The sequence below is a fragment of the Carassius carassius genome, chromosome 19, assembly GCF_963082965.1.
Source record: "Carassius carassius chromosome 19, fCarCar2.1, whole genome shotgun sequence".
Lineage (NCBI taxonomy): Eukaryota > Metazoa > Chordata > Actinopteri > Cypriniformes > Cyprinidae > Carassius > Carassius carassius.
The window spans coordinates 25,254,693-25,275,022 of NC_081773.1; the positions used below are offsets into that span (position 1 = coordinate 25,254,693).

A 20,330-nucleotide genomic window follows, 5' to 3' on the forward strand; every position below is an offset into this window, starting at 1 on the left:
ATGTAAAAAAAAAATGTTTTTGTGAAAACTGTGATTAATATTTTTGGAAGTTGGAAAAATTGCATTTAATTGAAAAGTTTTGTAACATTATAAATGTCTTCACTGTAACATTGGATCAATTAAACATGCCCTTGATGAATAAAAGTAGTTATTTCTTAAAATAAAAAATACAAATTTGTCCAGACATTGTATGAAGCAAAATGTGGGAGTTTTGTTAACATTTTATTTGTAATTCTTAATTTTTTTCTGTTTATAGAAGCTTGCAGTTCTTTACTTAGTAACTTAAACTTATTTGTTGATAGGCAATGCCTGGTTTGCCTGGCCTGCCTGGTCCTCCTGGTCCCCCTGGTCCCCCCGGTCCCGCTGGCACTGGGTCTTCAGGCTCTGGTGGTTTTGGGCCTCCTGGTCCTCCTGGGCAAAATGGAGCTCCAGGTCAACCGGTAAGTCTAAGGTGACGTGATGCATGTTTATAAGCATTGGTTTGGATATGTTGTGTCAGAATAAAGCTTTATAGCGAGACGTGGCCATGTGGGTAATGTGCAGTGTTGGGCAAGTTACTCTGAAAATGTAATTAAATAGTTAAATAGCAGTAATCAAGTTACTTTTCTGATTACTTTATTTAAAAAGTAATTAATTACATTACTAGTTATGTTACTTTTTTCTGTACATCCATGAAATTTACATGAAAAAGTCAATTCTCTGACTGGCCATTACAGAAATCAGCATTGCTTAACGCTGCAAACACGTGTTATAAATAGAAATTCTGCCTATGCTTGCGCCTGTTAATTGTTTTATGTTATATTAGTTGTTTTTTTTTTGCTTTTACGCAAAAGATGAATAACAAATTTTATGTTGGGATATTTCTGTATTGCAGGAGTCCTGCAAATGATTTTATTCTCCCACATCCCGCACACACACAAGGCTATTATAATGCGATAAATTACTAAAAAAGCAATCAAATTACAGTTACGAAGTAATGCGTTACTTCCCAACACTGGTAATGTTTGTGCTCTGATTGTTTCTCCCTGTCATAAAAATTTGAAAATAATTAAATTCAAAAAAGGATCTTGTTTTTTTTTTATAGGGACTTCCAGGTCCATCAGGTGCTGATGGAAAACCAGGCTTACCTGGCCCAAAGGGAGAAAAGGTAGGAAGTCCAATCTCTTCTATTAAAACCTAGAAAAGAACAGTGTGTTTAACATTGTGATTAATAAACCTGGAAAAACCTTCTTTAGAAATTAAAGAAATCTTAAGGACGTTGCCTTAAAACATTTAATTATCTAAATTTAGCTTTTTGTGGATGCTTGTGGAGAGTAAACATGCTCACAAGCCAGCGTGATGACATTAGTTTGTCTTATTGGAGAAATTTGTAAATTAAGCATACTATACATTTTTAAATGCATTATTTCACTATTTATGGCTAGGCTCAATGGGTGTGCAATAACATACAGCAGAGGGACACTGGTTGGACCCTCTAATCACATTCTGGCATACAAATGTTAATCCAACCAGTCTCTATAAAATGATTTTTAAAACATCCTTATGCTGTAATCACAAATGACTGGAACGTTCATAGAAAAGTCACAGCAATCCATTGGTAAAAAAAGTGTAGGAACCCTGTCCATACATAGAGAGCTGTGATGGTCCTTTAATGGATTTGGAGTTGCGTAATTCAGCTCTGTTGAGATCCTTGTAATGGAACCTATCTTTAGACACTGGACTGATTTTGTGCTCCACAGGGTGATGCGGGTGAGCTGGGCCTACCTGGACCTGTGGGGGAGAAGGTCAGTTTGCGTAATATTGGCTCCTCGTGAGAAATCTCTAAAACACTTGTGCAAAGAATGCACATGTTTGTTTGCATATCACATATCTGAATGTTAAGTCTAAATGTCTGTACAAGCTCAGCAATCTGGAATGCTCTGTATGCGTTTAATAGAAATTAAATAAATAAAAAAATAATGTCATAATGTCCTATCCAGGCGTGACGAAGCAATATCCTATGAGAAGTAATCTGTCTTCACAATAATGATTTCTAATATATATGTATAATATATAGTTTTGTGGAGCAGGATTTTGTACAAGTGAGATTTCACTGTCAGCATCAGAAATACAAAATTGTAGATAAATACAAACCTGTTTTTCAGACTGTTTCGACTTTTTTTTTCTAAATTTCATTAAAACTTATTTGATTTAGCTATTTTCAATTATCATTTATGTACAGATTTTTTTGCTTGTTTTACCCTTTTCCAAGACGCATGGGAATCTATAATTAAATGTTTTTTTTTTATCTTAAAAATTGCTTGACCGTCATAAAAACAAATATGACAGTTTAAGCAAAGTGAAATAATCATACGTTATTTCTATTATTTTATGAAAATGATTTAGTGTTCTTGGTTTCCAAGCGGATCGAATTCCCTTAATGTAAAATTAACATTTTCATTAAGATAAATATTATTTCATAATCCTAATCATCCAATCATGCTGTAATTTTGCCAAAAAAATAAAAAATAAAAATAAAAGATACATAAAAAGGAGTCATTTTAATCCATTCATGTAATTTTATAGGGTTCCACAACAGATTGCTTACAGTAGATACTTTGAAATGTAATGGAAATAACATTGTAGAGCAGTTGTTCATTATCAAAAGTGCTAATTAATGAAGAACAATGGAAGAATGGCGTTGCTTTATTGTGTCATGCCTAGATAAGACACTGTGTGGAAAGCTGTTTCAGAAAACAGCTTTTTCAAACCCACTCGGTTCTTTTATGTTTCTGTCTCTGTAGCTAAACTCCTGCTTTCCCAGCTATCTCTATGATCTTCTCTTCTACTCTACCTCATCCTTCTTCCTCTAAAGCTGCAGGGTGGCAGGTAGCAGGTCTTGAGTGTGGCAACTGATTTTCTTCACTAACATCTCAACTTTCTACATTACAGTTCTAATACATGAAATGAAACGTTATATTGAAACACTGATGCTAGTGTGGACTCTTTGTGACATTGCTTTGTTAATGCATTGTCTGAAAGTGCAAACTAAAATGTTGTGCTCTTGGTAAATCTCAAAAGATAACTTCATTGATCTAGTAGTCACCCTTCTCATTGATTTCTTCCTCCTTGTGTTTAAAGGGTACCAAAGGTTCTCCTGGTTCCCCTGGCCTTCCTGGAGAGGGTGGACTTGCTGGACTTCCAGGACCAATGGGACCTGTGGGACCACCTGGTCCTCCTGGCCCAAGCTATCATGTTGGTTTTGTAAGTATTAGTCAGTCATACTTAGCATCTCAAAGTCTTTTAGGAAAAATGCAAAAATACTGAGCTCTCTGTATGTGTTCAGGATGATATGGAGGGCTCTGGTGTTCACTTCAGTTCAGTCCCTGGAGTAAGAGGACCAATGGGAGTCCAGGTTTGTTTTTCTGTTGCACTTTTATTTACCTTTGTTGATCTGTAGCAGTTCATTTACTGCAATCCTATTTAATTTCAGGGACCTCCTGGTGACCCAGGACCACAAGTAAGACTTCATTTATTTGTTTTAATGAGATTTATATGCTAAAGATATCATGTATAGATCATGCCTAGAAGACTTTGTGAATTTATTTTTATATCTTGTTCCTCAGGGTAAACCTGGTTTACCAGGATTTCCTGGTGAGAAAGGAAGTGAGGGACCTCAGGGAAAAGATGGCCAGCCTGGTTTGGATGGCTTCCCTGGACCACAGGTGCGTTTCATTTTAATAAAACTCTTAGGTGAAAATTTACTTAACAGCCACTCTGATGTGCAGTGCTTCAGGCTGATTTCAATATTTAGCATTTTCCTGCAGGGACCAAGGGGCGACAAGGGAGACCGAGGTGATAGAGTGAGTTTACTTTTGATCTAAAGTGGTTTAGTGACTTTAAAGTCATAAATGACTTATTTAATAATTGTTAAATGTGATCATTTGTTTAGGGTGAACCTGGTCGAGATGGAAATGGACTTCCAGGTCCACCCGGCCCCCCTGGACCACCTGGACCAATTAATTATCATTATTCTGAAAATGTAAGTCTACACATTTATATTGCTTTTAGCCTATAATGGTTCATGTTTGTCATACTGTTTGTCATTTTCTTTTGTATAGTATGATGAAACTGGACGACCAGGGCCTCAGGTATAATTTAATTTTGTCTTCTGGTAGTCTATTGTTAGTATTATAAATGGCATTAGGATACCAGAAATGGTATTGTCGGCATTGAAAAACAGACTCATAATATCAAATTTTGTAATATTCATAAATTGTTTATATGATTTTCAGGGTGGGGCTGGTCTTCCTGGTCAAGCAGGATTCCCAGTAAGTAATGCATTACATATATATGTAAACTTTATAGTAATAATTATGTGTTTCATAATCAATCTTACACTCCATCTGTTTAACTAATCAGGGCCCAGTGGGACCAAAGGGTGACAGAGGAGAACCTGGCTCACCAGGCTATGGCATTAAGGTTTGTAACCAAAAACTAATAGATAAATCCTAAAATGAAGAGTTTAAAAACCCAGACTTGACTGCAACATAATTTTGTTTGTAGGGGGAGAAAGGAGAACCCGGACTAATTCTTGGACCTGATGGAAACCCATTTTATCCTGGTGGACTAATAGCCCAAAAGGTTTTGTTTGTTTGCTTTGCTTTGCTTTGCTTGGTTTTGTTTTTTATAAAAAAAAAAACAACAATTTGAATTGGATATTGAAGTGTCCAGGAAACATACAGATTCGACTTTTTGCTGCTAAATAATTAAAAGTTCCATTTGCGTTTCTTCATATTTTTAAATGACTTAACTAACATTCAAAAAGGAAAATACTTAAGATTAAATAGGTGTACAAACATTTTAGTACTGTACATCAAAATTAATTCCTTTTTTTCTTTCTGTAGGGTGAGAGAGGGCTTCCTGGACCAATCGGACCTCCTGTATGTTTGCATTTGTTACATTTTTTTTTTACGTTAAAAGTTAAAGATGTATTTGCAGCATTCTGAGCAACATCTAAGTCATCCCTCATTTTATTCAGGGCCCAGCTGGCCCTTCGGGTTTAAAAGGTGAATTTGGAATGCCAGGAAGACCCGTAAGTCTCTCAACTTTCATCAACAAAAAATATTCCTTGGCAGACAGCAGCATATTTAACTGACTATGTACTTGAATTAATTTTCTGGCTGTAGGGCCGTCCAGGTGTGAACGGTTACAAAGGAGAGAAGGGAGAATCAGGGTCAGGCTCTGGATATGGCTACCCAGTCAGTACACCACAAGCTATTGAATTTGAAAATAAATTTGTTCCTTTGTTGATTGATATATTTATAGCTTTTCCCTCATAAGTTATTGTATGTCTTTTCAAGGGTCCTCCTGGTCCCCCAGGACCCCCTGGTCCCCCTGGACCTGCTGTGCCCTTGGACAGATTCAGTGTAAGTGCTTTTTGTGTCAAATAAGCTGTTAATTCATGGATGAAATGTTGCAAAATGAGCTCCAAATTCTGGCTATGCTGAATTGAAGTGATCTTTTTCCATTTCAGAGATATGAAGATCACTCGAGGAACTATCCAGGTAGGTTGTTACAGTCATTCTTGTCACAGCACATAATCAAAAGATATTTTGTCAGAAGGTCCTTAAAGTCAACGTGAAATAAAAAAGTACACTTATTTATGTTGTTAAAGTACTTTTGTGATCTTACTATACATGATTTAACTGTGAATGGTTTCTAAAGAAAGATTCTGCCTCTTTTTCTCTTTACTGCTGATGTAATGAACTTCACTTTGGTCCAGTTATTTCCCAGTGGATAAAATCAAGTCCCAACCTACATTTAATTTCCTTTTTAATGACTTGTTTTGCTCAAAAACATTCAACATTACAGGAGAAGCATGTATTAAAAACTGCATTTGATATTGATTTAAACAGAAATTAGTTCAAATGTCCAAATTCTAATATATTCACCAACACTGAGCAATGTGTTGTTTTGTTTTCCTAAGCTATGAAAGGAGAGAAAGGAGACCAGGGAGCTCCTGGTGTTCCGGGATCACCAGGTAAAATTTACCACTGTTGCTGTTTCTTTGACATTCAGGGCCAGTGGCAGGTGAGAATAACAAGGCTGTCTCTGTCGCGGTAAATTTTAGTGACTCCCTGGCTAAAGTATCGTGACTTACTACAGTAGCTTGACATCATTATCAAATCATTGTTAAAGATATTTTGGTTTTGAATGTATTTAATGCAGTATTCTCTCATTTTTTCCACAGGGTTTTCCTCTAACTTTGATATATATGCCCTAAAGGTGTGTGATTCTCTAAATTAAAGTATTGATGAAACAATTTACTTATGATTTATCCAATGCAAAATATGGTATCTGTTTCCTCAGAATGAGATGAAGGGGGAGCGCGGTGAGATAGGTCTTAAAGGAGAGAAAGGAGAGCCAGGAGGTGGATTTTATGACCCTCGTTTTGGAGCTGTACAAGGACCACCAGGAAACCCTGGACTTCCTGTAAGAATTATTGTGTGTTTCTAGACACAAATTGAACTGAGTACTTGCCTGCATATAAATGATCTCATCAAAGACATCTTTTCCAGGGGCCTAAAGGAGACTCAATCAGAGGTCCCCCTGGGCCGCAGGGCCCACCAGGAACTCCTGGAGTTGGTTATGATGGTCGTCCAGGAAACCCAGGACCTCCTGGACCCCCTGGTCCTCCAGGGTCACCATCATTGCCTGGAGCCTACAGACCACGTAAGAAAAAATGAGTACAATTCTTAACAAACAGAATATTTTTGAGGAAGTAAATTAACAGACAGTGTTGTGTGATTTTTGTTTATTTTAGAACTTAGTATTCCCGGACCTCCAGGTCCCCCCGGCCCACCGGGAACTCCTGGCACTGGATCTGAGGTGAGTGTGGGACATTGATAAAAGAAACTACTAATGGCACGTATATGATTACACACCTGGTACTTAATACTTTAATCATACCCATGGTTTAAATGTGCCAGCAGGTGGCTTTCCTGAGGTCTTATGACATAATGATGGCTACAGCACGCAGACAGACTGAAGGTGCTTTGATTTACGTTTTGGACAGAAACGATCTCTACCTCAGAGTTCGGGACGGTATCAGACAAGTGATGGTATTGTGCTCATTTTTGTTCACACCTTTCATTCATAAAAAATGCATTCCTTACATAAACTAAACATTGTTATAATGATCATTTGTTGAAAAAAAAAATTGTCTGCCAGATTAAAGTTAATGTTGGTGTATAACCATTTTGTTGTCATGTGACAAGTAAACCATAAAACAGGAAATCACTTAAGTCATGACAGTTCAAGACTGCCAGGGTCAGTAAGTTCATACATTTTTTAGAATTGACATTTTTATAGCATGGCAGGATTTGTGCTGTTTGTCATAAGAGATAACCCCGCACATTTTTTAAATCTTATTTAATAATTGTGAATAAACAAATAAATCAATCTTTTTGGAAGATAGAAAGATCCTTTCATTGCTGTAAGTCAACAACCAGAATGTTTTCTGTGTAATTGGGCCCGTCATCGCTGCTTGCAACTATATTATTATTATTATTACATTATTTATTATTGGGAAAGTAGTTATTTAAGAACACTCAAGATGTAATAAAATATTATAATTTTTTTAGTTGGTCACACCACTTGCCATTTTTAGACCTGTTAAATCTAAATTATGATATGATAATATAAAATGACATAACGTTTTTTTTTTCATAAACAGAAAACTGTCATGAATGCACATATTTCTAGAAACACACTTAAACTTTTTTTTTCTCATAATTTTATCCATTCTTATTTGTCATCATATTTATGCATTCTTATTTGTCAAAACAATACAGTGTAAGGATTTTTTTTTCTCTTCTCAAATTTGAACAGTTTTCCTTTTATTTGCAGCTTGGAGATTATAAACCCTTCTATGGAGAGGTGGTAAGCAGTGTGAATAAAGCTCTTTTTTATGCTTTAACATTCAAATAAGCACCCACAGTTTAATCAAAGGAGGTTGGAATTAGTGGATGTGCATATTAATTCCTGAAGGTATGACTAGCTTGTTGGCTTTTCCTCAGGACAATGAAGTGGCAGCGGTCCAGCCGCCCCCTGTTGTTCACTATTCCCAAGACCACACAGCTAACAATGGGGCAGAGCAGATTTCTCCACCACACCCGCCGATCGAGTTTCCAAGGAGGGAGCCAGAGAATAGAAACCCCAATCCACCTGACTCCCGTTACCCAGATCCACGGTACCCACCCTACACCGATCCTGTACAACCACACAGATACCCTGCACAGCCAGAGAGGAACCCCATCACTCCAGCCCGCCATCCCAGCCACTCTGTCAATCAACCAGAAGGCCACGTCCACACTTCCGGACCAGGGGTTAGTTCTGTCAACTTTATCGCAACATTCTCACAGATCCCCTGTGTTTATTTCCTTTCTGACACAATTTTCATTTTCTGTACAGTTGCATCTTATTGCCCTGAATTCTCCACAAGTGGGCAACATGAGAGGCATTCGTGGGGCAGACTTCCTGTGCTTCCAGCAGGCTCGCGCCGTGGGCCTGAAGGGAACGTTCAGAGCCTTCCTGTCTTCCAAACTGCAGGATCTCTACAGTATCGTGCGCAAATCTGACAGAGAGACATTACCGATTGTCAACCTCAAGGTGTGTAGCAGTATTTCTTTTAGTATCAATGAGATATTATAGTTTTTTAAGATTTAGAATTTGCTCTTGTATTTTTTTTTCATATTACTTTTAGTTAAAATTGTTGTAATTTTTATTAGTTGTATTATATTTACATTTATTGAAATGTATTTTTTTATGGTTTTAGTTTTGGTAAACAAATAATGACCACGTTGTATATTCCATGACTCATACAGATATGAATTCAAGGTATTTAAAGTACTGTAATAAGTCACTACAATCCATTTGCTTTTATAAAGTGGAGACAACATGATACAAATATATGAATATTATTAATAAAGCATCAAATCATATACTAAATCTAAAATATTGTGTTTTTTTTGTATGTAGAACTATGTAGAATTATTATTAGCCTAACACTGTCTGTCATGTTCTGTTGCTACTCTATAGTTTTCAGCGAAAACGTTTATCTTCGTTTTACATGAATTTTTTTTTTTTTTTTTTTTTTTTTATCATGCAGCTAAGTTGAACATTCATAAATATATTTCAATGCTTTTTTAAAAGTTCAAAACTCATGACTCATGAACTCACTAGATGATCTTGAATTTTTCTTTATCTTTTCATGGCATTGATATTCTCTCTGCAGGATCAAGTCCTTTTCAGAAGCTGGGAGTCTCTCTTCAGTGACTCAGAGAGCAGGATGAAGGACAATGCTCCTATCTACTCGTTTGATGGCAGAGATGTCCTGCGGGACAGTGCCTGGTGAGTGCCAGTGGCTTTGGCTGTTCCTGTGAACCCTTCAAACAGACGCCTCAGCAGAGCATCCTGTCACTTTCCATTTTCCTTTAAAAACACTCAGAGTACTAGAGCTACAGATGAATGCACCTTGTAAACAAAGTGTAGTTTAACAGTTGATGGATTAAAATCTTGTGCACCCCGATCCCCTGATTTGACTTTGCAATTTTAAAAAAAGGTGTTCCTGCTTTTGAATGCAGTCTGAGGCTTTCTTAAACCACCTAAAATGACAGTTTTTCTTCCTCCATCCTGTAGGCCAGAGAAGATGATCTGGCATGGGTCCAGTGGCAGGGGTCACAGGCAGACGGATAACTACTGTGAGACGTGGAGGGCCGGAGACCATGCGGTGACAGGCTTGGCCTCATCTCTGCAGGCTGGCCAGCTCCTCCAGCAGACCTCCAGCAGCTGCTCCAGTTCCTACATCGTGCTGTGCATCGAGAACAGCTACATGACACAATCCAAGAAATAAAGCCGTCCTGAAGAGCCTTTGAACACTCGACACAACCATTTATACAGGCCCAGCTTTGCTCCAGTAGATGCCTGTATCTAACGAATGGAGGAAAAAAAATGAAAATGACAAATTTGTTTTAAAAAGAACTGAGTCTGCCTAAAGGAGAATTTGCCAGTCATCTGTTCTCTCACCGTAACGCCAAAGAGGCAGGTTGAACGTGGAGGTGTTTGCTCTTTCTCAGGGCGTTGGCACATATTTTTCAGGGGTTTAAACCAGAGAAGTGAGGCCAATTGAGGCAGTGTTTTTAAAATGTTGTATATGAATTGTTTGTCATCAGTTTTTTTTTTAATAAGATGTCTTAATTGGTATATTAACCAATTTTAGCTATATTTTTTGTGTAACTTTTTCCACTTATATGTCTATACCGTTTCCATTTTCATCCACGGTTTGTTGGATACTGAGGGGCAAACCTGACATCTTAGTTTTAGGATTAAAAAAGAGAAAATATTTATTTTGCAATTAAAAGAGCTTAAATATGATTTGAAACTTTAAACCATTTTTTTTCTATTATAGTAAGCACTTTTACTTACTTCCACAGATAAAAGTGCAAGATTTAAATAGTTAACCGTAGCCACTCTCTCGAAAAAGCTCAAGTGGGCAAAAACAAGATGCTTTGAATACTTAAATTCTTATCCCTCAAAAGAGTTTTTGTGCAAAACAAATGTATTTTAAATACTTCTCTTGCATTTATGGGATCACTGCGTTTTTATATATATAAAAAAAAAAAATTCATTGTGATTAATGTGAAATTTCATATGGACGTTCTTCTTAGTGTCATTGTTTTACACTTCTGGTTGATTCCAGAAGTTTTGATAAAGCAAAGTGAATGATTTAAGTAAAGAGGGGATTTTTTTTAATGTAAAAAATTCTGTTACTCAAAAATAGCGGTTCCATGTCCTATAATTCATTGGACATTTCAGAGGCTTTGGTTGCATTTGTTGCTTTTCACTGATGAAACAGCTGCTGACAGTGTTGTTTGGGAGAGACAGATGTGTTTTATGAAGACACTTTATCTTCTATCCATATGGAATTTCAAACACCTAATTCACTGTAGTGCTACTGATGAATTCAGTACAATCCTATGGGCTTGTAGTCTTTTTTTAACCAGTTGTGCTGTACCATGTCTCAGAGGCACTGAATAAATGATTCTGTTTTGTTTGCCACAGTAACTTTGGCGCTAGTTCTTGTGTATAAAAATCTATTTTCTTAAAACCTGATCTGTCTACACATATCTTAGACTGTGTTCTCTATTCGTGCACAATATTAACATATCAGAAAATCATTCACAAGCCATTTCATATCAAGAATGTGTTTACTGTTCACTGACTGATTACTAAAAAAATAAAGGTACATTTTTCCTCTTCCAAGTATTAAGTCTGTATTTTTAAATTCATAAATGTTTTTACCTATTGTCTTCATTTGTGAGAAGCATTTTTCTCCACAATCATTAGAGGTTTAAAAAGGTTATTTAATTTATTTATTATTATTATTTTTTACCCAAAATGGCTATTTACTTAAGTGATATATACATAAAAACAAATTTTCTGAAGAACTCACTGTCAGGTTAAGATTAAGTGGTATATATTCTTAATTCTAGTTCATATAAAAGCCACCTTTGATCAGCTTAAGTGCTCTTCATTCTCAGTGCTTGGAACTGTAAACTATGCGTTTCTACTAAATGCTGTTTAAGCACTGAAATACTCTTCGGAAAATATCTTCTGTGCACCTATGGCAAAGGGCCCCAAAGTCCTGATTCATGCATGTCTCTAAATTGCACAGCGTGCCCCTTTGAAGACATTGCAATCCCTCCTCAGTGCCCATTGCACTGATTCCCTGTCCGCCTGAAGGGTTTTACAGCCTGTTCAATGGGATTTAGCAATGTGGCCTTGAGAGGGCCTCAAGGCACAAATCAGAGACTGCTGACAGCAAGCTGGTGAAGCGGCCCCTTTTGTATCTCAGGACTTAAAGGTCCTCTGCAAGCATTTCGGCCAGGTGCAATAAGTCTGTGGTAAAATAACCCATGGCCATTTGCGAAAGCTGATTAAGTGAAAATTAAGCTAAATGGTGTGCCAAAAAATAAATTAAATGCTATGGAAATTAAGAAGTATGGTTTAAAATGGTTTCAGATGGAGTATGGATCGTCACTGTGCAGGATGACAGCAGGAACTCTGCAGGAGTTCAGCAGGATGACTGTCTTTATGATTAACTATTGTTGTGATCTGTACTGAAACAAAAGACAAAGTTTTATTATAAGGTAAAAGTGTGACGATCGCAACCCAGTGAAACACAGGGGGAGAGAGATCCAATAGCAGGTATGTTTTTATTGGGGTAATCCAAATCATAGTTCAAACAAGCCGGGGTCAAAACCAGAAAACAATAAAAAAAAAACACAAACAGGAAACACAAACAGGAACACGAGGAATCTCGGAAGACGAGAAGACTGGGTACAGAAGGAAAGGACTCCATGCAGAAACAGGAAAAGACTGGTTAATATAGGGAGGCTAATGACTAATAAGTGAAGGCACCTGGTGCAATTAACAGGAGTGCAATTACTGTGATGAAGGGACAAGGCTAGTGGGAATTGTAGTGCCTACGGTGAGGTGCCTAAGGGGAAGTGAGCCCACTAGTGGACACCCAGGGAAACAGAGACCAGGCAGTGTGACATTACCCCCTCCTCCACGGAGCAGCTACCAGATGCTCCACCGAACCCAAGAAGAAACCAAAGACACAAAGAGACCAGGAGGGAGGTGGAGCGGCGGAGGACCAGGGGGAGGGACGGAGGGCCAGGTCCATAGAGGGAAACAGAGAGAAAGACAAAGACAAGGAACCCAGGAGGGAGGTGGACCGGCGGAGGATCAGGGGGAGGTACGGAGGGCCAGGTTCATGGATGGAAACAGACAGAAGAGAAACAAAAACAAAACAACAAAAAACACAAGTCCAGGAAGAACATAACGTGAAGCCCACCAGGGCGGCGCAAAAGACCACCACATCCGTGCGGTCGAGACAGAAGCCCACCAGGGCGGAGCAGAAGACCACCACATCCGTGCGGTCGAGACAGAAGCCCACCAGGGCGGAGCAGAAGACCACCACATCCGTGCGGTCGAGACAGAAGCCCAGCAGGGCGGAGCAGAAGACCACCACATCTGTGCGGTCGAGACAGAAGCCCACCAGGGCAGAGCAGAAGACCACCACATCCGTGCGGCCGAGACAGAAGCCCACCAGGGCGGCGCAGAAGACCACCACAGTGGGATCGATGACACAGGAGAGCAAGTCTGGTTAAGCAAGTCTGAAACAGAGAACATGAACAAGTTAAGGGTGGCCTCCGTGGCCACGACAGGATCAGTCGAGCGCTCAGAGAGTTCGGCTGAGATGTGACAAGGCTCTGGAAGTTCCGCATAGGCGAGGAGAGACTCTGGTAGTTCAGCAGAGCCGTGGGGAGGCTCTAATAATTCCATGGTGTTTAGACTGGATTCAAGAAGATCAATGGTGACCTGACTCTGCCCATGAAGATCACCGGTGACTAGCCCTGACTCAACTCTGGAGGGTCAATGGTGACTAGCCCTGACTCGGTCAATGGGAGCCTGACTCGACTCTGGAGGGTCAACGGGAGCCTGACTCGACTCTGGAGGGTCAACGGTGGCTGTCATCCTGTGCAGAGGCGCTGGACAAGCAGCCATCTTGTACCATGACTCTGGACCGGCAGCCATCTTGGGCAGTGGTGCTGGGCCGGCGGCCATCTTGGGCAGTGGCGCTGGGCTGGCGACCACCTTGTGCTGTGGTGCTGGGCTGGCGGCCATCTTGCATCGTGGTGCTGGGCTGGCGGCCATCTTGTGCAGTGGCGCTGGGCTGGCAGCCATCTTGTGCAGCGGCGCTGGCTCGGCAGACGTGCGCCTCCTCTCCCCTCTCCGTCCGCAATGGCGAGACGGCGGCTCCGATCCGTCCCTCACGAGCCCAGGGTCGAAGGGGGGCCATGGTGGAGAGCGATGCTGGACCTCCTCTCGACCACTCACTCCTCTGCGCCCTCCCCGGGTCCCACAAAAAACGACCAGGCGGGTTCCCTTAAAACAACTCTCCCGCTCGGTGGCTGGGGAAGAAACATCAAAAAACACACCGCTGAATCTTAGCAAGATGGAGTCCTTCTGTGACGGTCGGAGACACAGTGAAACACAGGGAACGAGAGATCCAATTGCAGTAGGGTTTATTAGGGTAATCCAAAGAGAAGTAAACAAGCCAGGGTCAAAACCAGAAATCTATCCAAACAAACAAACAAAGAAGGAACCGGAACTCGGAATACGAGGAACTCGGAAGACGAGAAGACTGGATACAGAAGGAAAGGACTCCATGCAGAAAACAGGAAAAGACTGGTTAATATAGGGAGGCTAATGACTAATAAGTGAAGGCACCTGGTGCAATTAACAGGAGTGCAATTACTGTGATGAAGGGACAAGGCTAGTGGGAATTGTAGTGCCTACGGTGAGGTGCCTAAGGGGAAGTGAGCCCACTAGTGGACACCCAGGGAAACAGAGACCAGGCAGCGTGACAAAAAGTCCTTAAATGCACAAATCTTTTCCCAGAAACTTCCAGATGAGTAATGGGTGCAAATTCGTGTATATTGAACAGCTGCATATCCTGCTACTGCAATGGGGGACCCTCAGGGGAAGTCCCGGGAAAACAATTTAGATAAAAAAAGTGTCTGTCTGTCTGTCTTTTATAAATTTTTGTTATAAAGATTAAAGGCAAAAGTGGCTCAATTTAGCTTAAACTAATATAGAGTGCAGCAGTTCGTTTCATCTGTACGATTTCTAAAATAACTTTTCGCCTCATCAGTCAAATCCTTAGATTAGCACTCATTTCGATTCGTATTTGTCTGAAAGAGACGCTCTAAGTGGGAACTGCTGATGTTGAGAATCGTTTGGACAGATTCATTCTAAATGGTAGCCTATATTAATAATTTAGACAATTCTGATTCAAAGCACTCATTCAGGCTCATCCTATTCATTAAAAAGATCAGACTCAAAAGAACAATTCCTTCACGAATCAGACATACCGTCGGTGGTTAAATATAAAACATGTGTTATTTTCCCCGGTCACTTCAGTCTTTATTTAGCCTTTTATAAGTGAAAAGTGAAAAAAGTGAAGTGACATTCAGCCAAGTATGGTGACCCATACTCAGAATTTGTGCTCTGCATTTAACCCATCCGAAATGCACACACACAGAACAGTGAACAAACACACACTGTGAGCACACACCCGGAGCAGTGGGCAGCCATTTATGCTGCGGCGCCCGGGGAGCAGTTGGGGGTTCAATACCTTGCTCAAGGGCACCTAAGTCGTGGTATTGAAGGTTCTCATTTTACGTTGTCTAGTTTGGAAAATGTCAAATTGGTGGGCTACGGCACGTCTGATGGTTGGTGATGGATATTCAGATTTTGAATCAACAAGGCCTAAATACTTGACCATGACGTAAACCAGAGAAAAGCAAGTCACCAACAAAACATCTAGAATTGTTATCAGGTAAAAATATCATTCATAAGATTCAGCAGAAAATCGGGAACGCAGATGATTTGCCAAGACTGATTCTATGGAGCCAAAAGAGTCTCAATAAAGATAAATGCACACACTACATTCACATATGCACACACAGTATTCATACATGCACACACATGATTCATAAATACAAACACAGGATACACAAAAGCGCACAAAATTCACAAATGCATACAAAATTCAGAAATGCACACAAAATTCAGAAATACACACACAATTCAGAAATGCAAACAACATTTACAAATGCACTCAAGATTCAAAAATGCACAGGACAAGATTCAGAAATGTATTTCTGATGCACAGACACATATATCTTGATTTACAAACTGCTTGCGGTCTGTGAACTTCACTGCATTTGTGTGTGAATTTTGAGACTCCCCATAAATTTGCAATAGGCAATTATTTCATTTTATTGAAATATTTTAATGAAAGAAAAAAAGTTTTTTACACCTTTTTGAATATTTAAATATATCTAAATATTCTTTTGGATGCAATATAGAAGTCACTTTAATTATAATGATCGGTCCCTACATGAAGAGAGAGTCAGTGGTCTGCTGCAAGAGGAAAGTGACTCTCCAACTGCGAAAAGTGGGTCTCTGGCTGCGTGAGGAAAGTGAGTCGTTCGCTGCGTGACTCGTGAGGAAAGTGAATCGTTCCCTGCGAGAGGAAAGTGACTCTCCGGCTGCGGAAAGTGAGTCTCCTGCTGCGTGAGGTAAGTGAGTCGTTCGCAGAGGAAAGTGAGTCGTTCGCTGCGTGAGGAAAGTGAATCGGTCGCTGAGGAAAGTGAGTCGTTCGCTGCGTGAGGAAAGTGAATCGTTCGCTGAGGAAAGTGAGTCGTTCGCTGCGTGAGGAAAGTGAATCGTTCGCTGAGGAAAGTGAGTCGTTCGCTGCGTGAGGAAAGTGAGTTGTTCGCTGAGGAAAGTGAGTCATTCGCTGATTGGCTTATAAGTAAACAATCCCCCACGTGGGGTGCATTCTTGTGATTGGCTAAAACAAGGGAGATATCTGATTGGTTGCAGATCATTCCCTGTTTAAAAAAAGGCATTTGTGTGTCGAGCCAAGTCAGGGGAGTCTCAAAATTCACACACAAATGCAGTGAAGTTCACAGACAGCAAGCAGTTTGTAAATCAAGATATATGTGTGTGTGCATCAGAAATACATTTGTGAATCTTGTCCTGTGCATTTGTGAATCTTGAGCGCATTTGTAAATGTTGTTTGCATTTCTGAATTGTGTGTGTATTTCTGAATTTTGTGTGCATTTCTGAATTTTGTATGCATTTGTGAATCTTCTGTGCTTTTTAAATTTTGTGTGTACATTTGTGAATTTTGTGCGCATTTGTGTATCCTGTGTGTGTATTTATGAATTATGTGTGTGCATGTATGAATCCTATGTGTGCATATGTGAATGTTGTGTGTGCATTTATCTTTATTGAGACTCTTTTGGCTCCATATGATTCTGCAGGGGGAATTCACTGAACTATAGGATGATATATCATACAGCAGCTCAGGCACGACAATAAGCAAGTGCATTATTTCTATCTGCTATTTAAAGCTACAATCGCGCGTGATTCACTGTTTCTCTCGATCATGAATTCGTGTGAACACGTTTTTGCTGCCTCTGTGTAACCACACAATGTATTTGTAGCTTTGATGCGGCTTCTATGCTTCTATGGAATGTAGACAGGTGAATGTAACAGTAACGCCCCTCGGTCTCTCTCAGAAAGTTTGTCCAATATTCAAGTAATTTCTCCTCAGTATGTATTAATTGATTTTTCAATTTCAAATACTTAATTCAAAACGTTTTTATTTATTAAAACTTAGACTTTAATGTATATGACAATACAGAGAAAAGTGAAAAGCAAACCTAAGAAATTCACTTTGATTAAAATGTGACAACTAGTTTCCACAGTATGAAAAAAAAGAGATTACATTTATGATATACACTTTTTGATAGACAGACTTAAGCTTAAAATAAGTTTTATGGATGCATATATATTGTGCCTACATGTGATTTTTATTTTTTATTTTATCATTATTATTTTTTTTATTAAAATTTTTTTAATGACTAACTTTTTATGGATGAGTTTGACTGGATAGTAAAGGAGAAGTACCACCTTACGAAAATTCTTACACATCCATTTGTGATATTCCATACTTTTGCTTTAATATTATTCTGAAATGTGGAAAATTGCTGATCAAATAAAATAGAAATCATGCTTTTACTTCTAGTGTATAAACATAACAGTTTAATGTTAGGCTAATACAGCACTGAAGTATCCTATATAAGCCTTCATTTTTTTTTATTCTTTGCTATCAGTTTTTTTATACTGACCCCCCAAAAAATGGCTGACCGATCCAAAAGAGCTTGTTGCACCCCTGTCGAGTGATATAGTGTCCACGTAAGTCCTTGTGACTGCAAACACATGGAACAATCTGCAGCTGACTGCAATCTCTAGCGCTGGCACAGGAAATCTATATTTAGCAGCAAGTAAGTAATAACAAAGCGCATCCAAATGGTCTACAGACGGTAATGATACGAGAGCAGGACAAGATGTTGGCTTTAATTGCATTGGTAGCGGAGGCAAAGCCATGTCTGTTAGACGTGCTGTGTTTATGCTGTCTTTGTGAGTCACTGAAATGAAGATGCTGTGCCGCTGAGCGCTGTTGGTTTTATGGAGGTGGTTTATGCTGCTGCTTCATTTACTATCTTGCGCTCTCGTCTTTGCAAAGTTTTTTGATGCCAAAACTGTCAATAAGATGCTGCTTAAATGAGATGTCACAAGAATGGCTATGGAAATATGATAGCCCTCATTACTCAAAATTATACTGAGCAAAATATTGTCTTATTTGTTGCACTAACAATTAAATCCTAGTCATTGCAATCTACAGACTGTCAAGGTTATTAAACCATATGAGTAGGACCCAAAATTAATTTTATGTCTCACAATGAGGTGATTTGCGATCCATAAATATTTTTACTAACCATGAAAATGTGTTTTAAATAAAGTATTAAAGGAGTCATATCATTAGGAATCAAAATTCCCTTATCTTTTGAGAGTTGATTGTGCTAGAAAAAGTTTTAGTTTTATTATTTCCAATCCCAAATATCATCTCATGTCACTTATGCCAGATAAAAAAAAACTAAAAAAAAAAAAAAAAAACTAATGAGGGTCAAACTGCAATTGGTCTTTTATTGAATTTAACATGAGCTCTTCGTAAAAAAAAAAAAAAACATACCGTTGTTTACATTTTTGCAGTGCAGGTTTAGCTGAAATGATCACTAGTGGTAGTAAAGCACCAATAATTTTATTCCCATTCACATAAATTAATTACAGGACAGATTATCAAATAATATAGGATTATTTGTAGGGATGAAATTATATCAAAATCTCAAAATATGTTAACATTGCAATATGAAGTCCACTATACAATATATATTGCGATATTAAAAAAAAAAAAAAAAAAAAAAAAAAAAAAGAATTGGGGAAAAAGATGAAAATTTTGTTCATTTTAAAGTTTAATTATTCTGTCTAATGCACTATGAGAGTTAAAAATTAGGAGCTGCAACCCATGCTCTAAACTAAGAAACTTTACTCAGAAAAAAGTCAGTGAATTGACTTGTACCAGAACTTTAAAGGGGTCTCAACCCTCTTTTTATTCGTGAAATACTGTCTCAGTCTAAATTACATCCACACCGGTGTTTTAGGAAGCCAAACAATTAGAATATAATAATAACAACAATGACAGAAATAGCCATATATTGTAAAGCAATTGCACTGTAAAATAAATTACAATTATTATTTCATAGATATATTATTTTTGCTTTACAGTAGGGAAATTCAAATTACAATACATGTTTCCTAATTTCTACTTCTGAAAGAGATATTTTGGATTTGGACTAGATTTAGTTGATTGTGGGCTTTTGGTGTTGGCGCAGTGGATAAGACGCATGCCTTTGGTGTGAGAGACCCGGGTTCAAATCCACTGTGAGACAACAATGTGTCCCTGAACAAGACACTTAACCCCTAGTCGCTCCAGAGGCATGCGACCTCTGACATATATAGCAATTGTAAGTCGCTTTGGATAAAAGCGTCAGCTAAATTTAAATTTAAACAGCTAGCTATCAGTAATTCATACTGCACTTTTAAGCTTTTATTTTGACAGAAATGGTTGTAGAGCTTTTATTTTGAAGAAAAACTCCAGCTTCAGTGAAAACAGGCTTACAAAAATGCATCTCACTACAAATCTAGTGAAATTCTGTAATCATCTGCCGTGAAAATAAAGCATAACTGGTGGCCATCGCATTTCCAAATGCGCGCTAAACTCACAACACGTGAAATAAACGAGTTCACTGCATTCATTCACTGAGCAGAGCCGTTCTGAGGCACGGAAAACACCGGATCACGAGCTCATTGCCTGAATGAAGTGTGCGCTTCGAAACTCGCTGCACAAACAGACTTGGATTAAGCAATATTGTGATTTTGATTTTAGTTCATTTGACAGATTCAGTACTGTGCCAAAGCAAACTGGCTTTAAATGACTTTAAATACCATTTATGTTAGAATAAGAAGTTTAAATATATATTACTAAGCTACACTTTTTTTTGCCCTGAAGACCTTTTGTCTCGTCATGTGACCACGATAATATTGAGACTTTTGATGTTGATAATTTTGTTAAATCCCTACTTATTTATTTTTTCCTTGTAGATTTTTGCAGATTTCCTTGTTCCTTGTAGATTTTTGACCTTAGTACATTAACCATAGTGCATAATTTATAAAGTAATAAATTCTTTTGTTTTTGCATTACATAGTCAGCTCTATTTGTATGGCTTTTCTTACTTTTGACG

General features: G+C 38.6%; 1 protein-coding gene across 6 annotated transcripts in view; it reads left to right on the forward strand.

Moving 5' to 3' along the window:
• Positions 1-11,304, forward strand: part of LOC132095461 (collagen alpha-1(XVIII) chain-like) — an 83,652-nt gene extending 72,348 nt beyond the window's left edge. For 4 of the 6 annotated variants that reach the window (XM_059500479.1, XM_059500480.1, XM_059500476.1 and 1 more), the window contains 29 exons: positions 303-440; positions 1,085-1,147; positions 1,740-1,784; positions 3,121-3,243; positions 3,326-3,394; positions 3,473-3,499; positions 3,606-3,704; positions 3,807-3,842; positions 3,932-4,021; positions 4,101-4,130; positions 4,275-4,310; positions 4,402-4,461; positions 4,546-4,623; positions 4,887-4,922; positions 5,021-5,074; positions 5,169-5,240; positions 5,343-5,408; positions 5,516-5,546; positions 5,969-6,022; positions 6,233-6,267; positions 6,352-6,474; positions 6,561-6,714; positions 6,806-6,870; positions 6,972-7,103; positions 7,891-7,923; positions 8,061-8,369; positions 8,455-8,652; positions 9,278-9,393; positions 9,682-11,304. In XM_059500479.1, the coding sequence (XP_059356462.1) occupies positions 303-440; positions 1,085-1,147; positions 1,740-1,784; positions 3,121-3,243; positions 3,326-3,394; positions 3,473-3,499; positions 3,606-3,704; positions 3,807-3,842; positions 3,932-4,021; positions 4,101-4,130; positions 4,275-4,310; positions 4,402-4,461; positions 4,546-4,623; positions 4,887-4,922; positions 5,021-5,074; positions 5,169-5,240; positions 5,343-5,408; positions 5,516-5,546; positions 5,969-6,022; positions 6,233-6,267; positions 6,352-6,474; positions 6,561-6,714; positions 6,806-6,870; positions 6,972-7,103; positions 7,891-7,923; positions 8,061-8,369; positions 8,455-8,652; positions 9,278-9,393; positions 9,682-9,895 (2,586 nt within the window). In that variant the 3' untranslated portion in view covers positions 9,896-11,304. The remainder of the gene's footprint in view (positions 1-302; positions 441-1,084; positions 1,148-1,739; positions 1,785-3,120; positions 3,244-3,325; positions 3,395-3,472; positions 3,500-3,605; positions 3,705-3,806; positions 3,843-3,931; positions 4,022-4,100; positions 4,131-4,274; positions 4,311-4,401; positions 4,462-4,545; positions 4,624-4,886; positions 4,923-5,020; positions 5,075-5,168; positions 5,241-5,342; positions 5,409-5,515; positions 5,547-5,968; positions 6,023-6,232; positions 6,268-6,351; positions 6,475-6,560; positions 6,715-6,805; positions 6,871-6,971; positions 7,104-7,890; positions 7,924-8,060; positions 8,370-8,454; positions 8,653-9,277; positions 9,394-9,681) is intronic. The other 2 variants (XM_059500477.1, XM_059500481.1) reach the window with 1 other exon arrangement.
• The last annotated feature ends 9,026 nt before the right edge of the window (positions 11,305-20,330 follow it).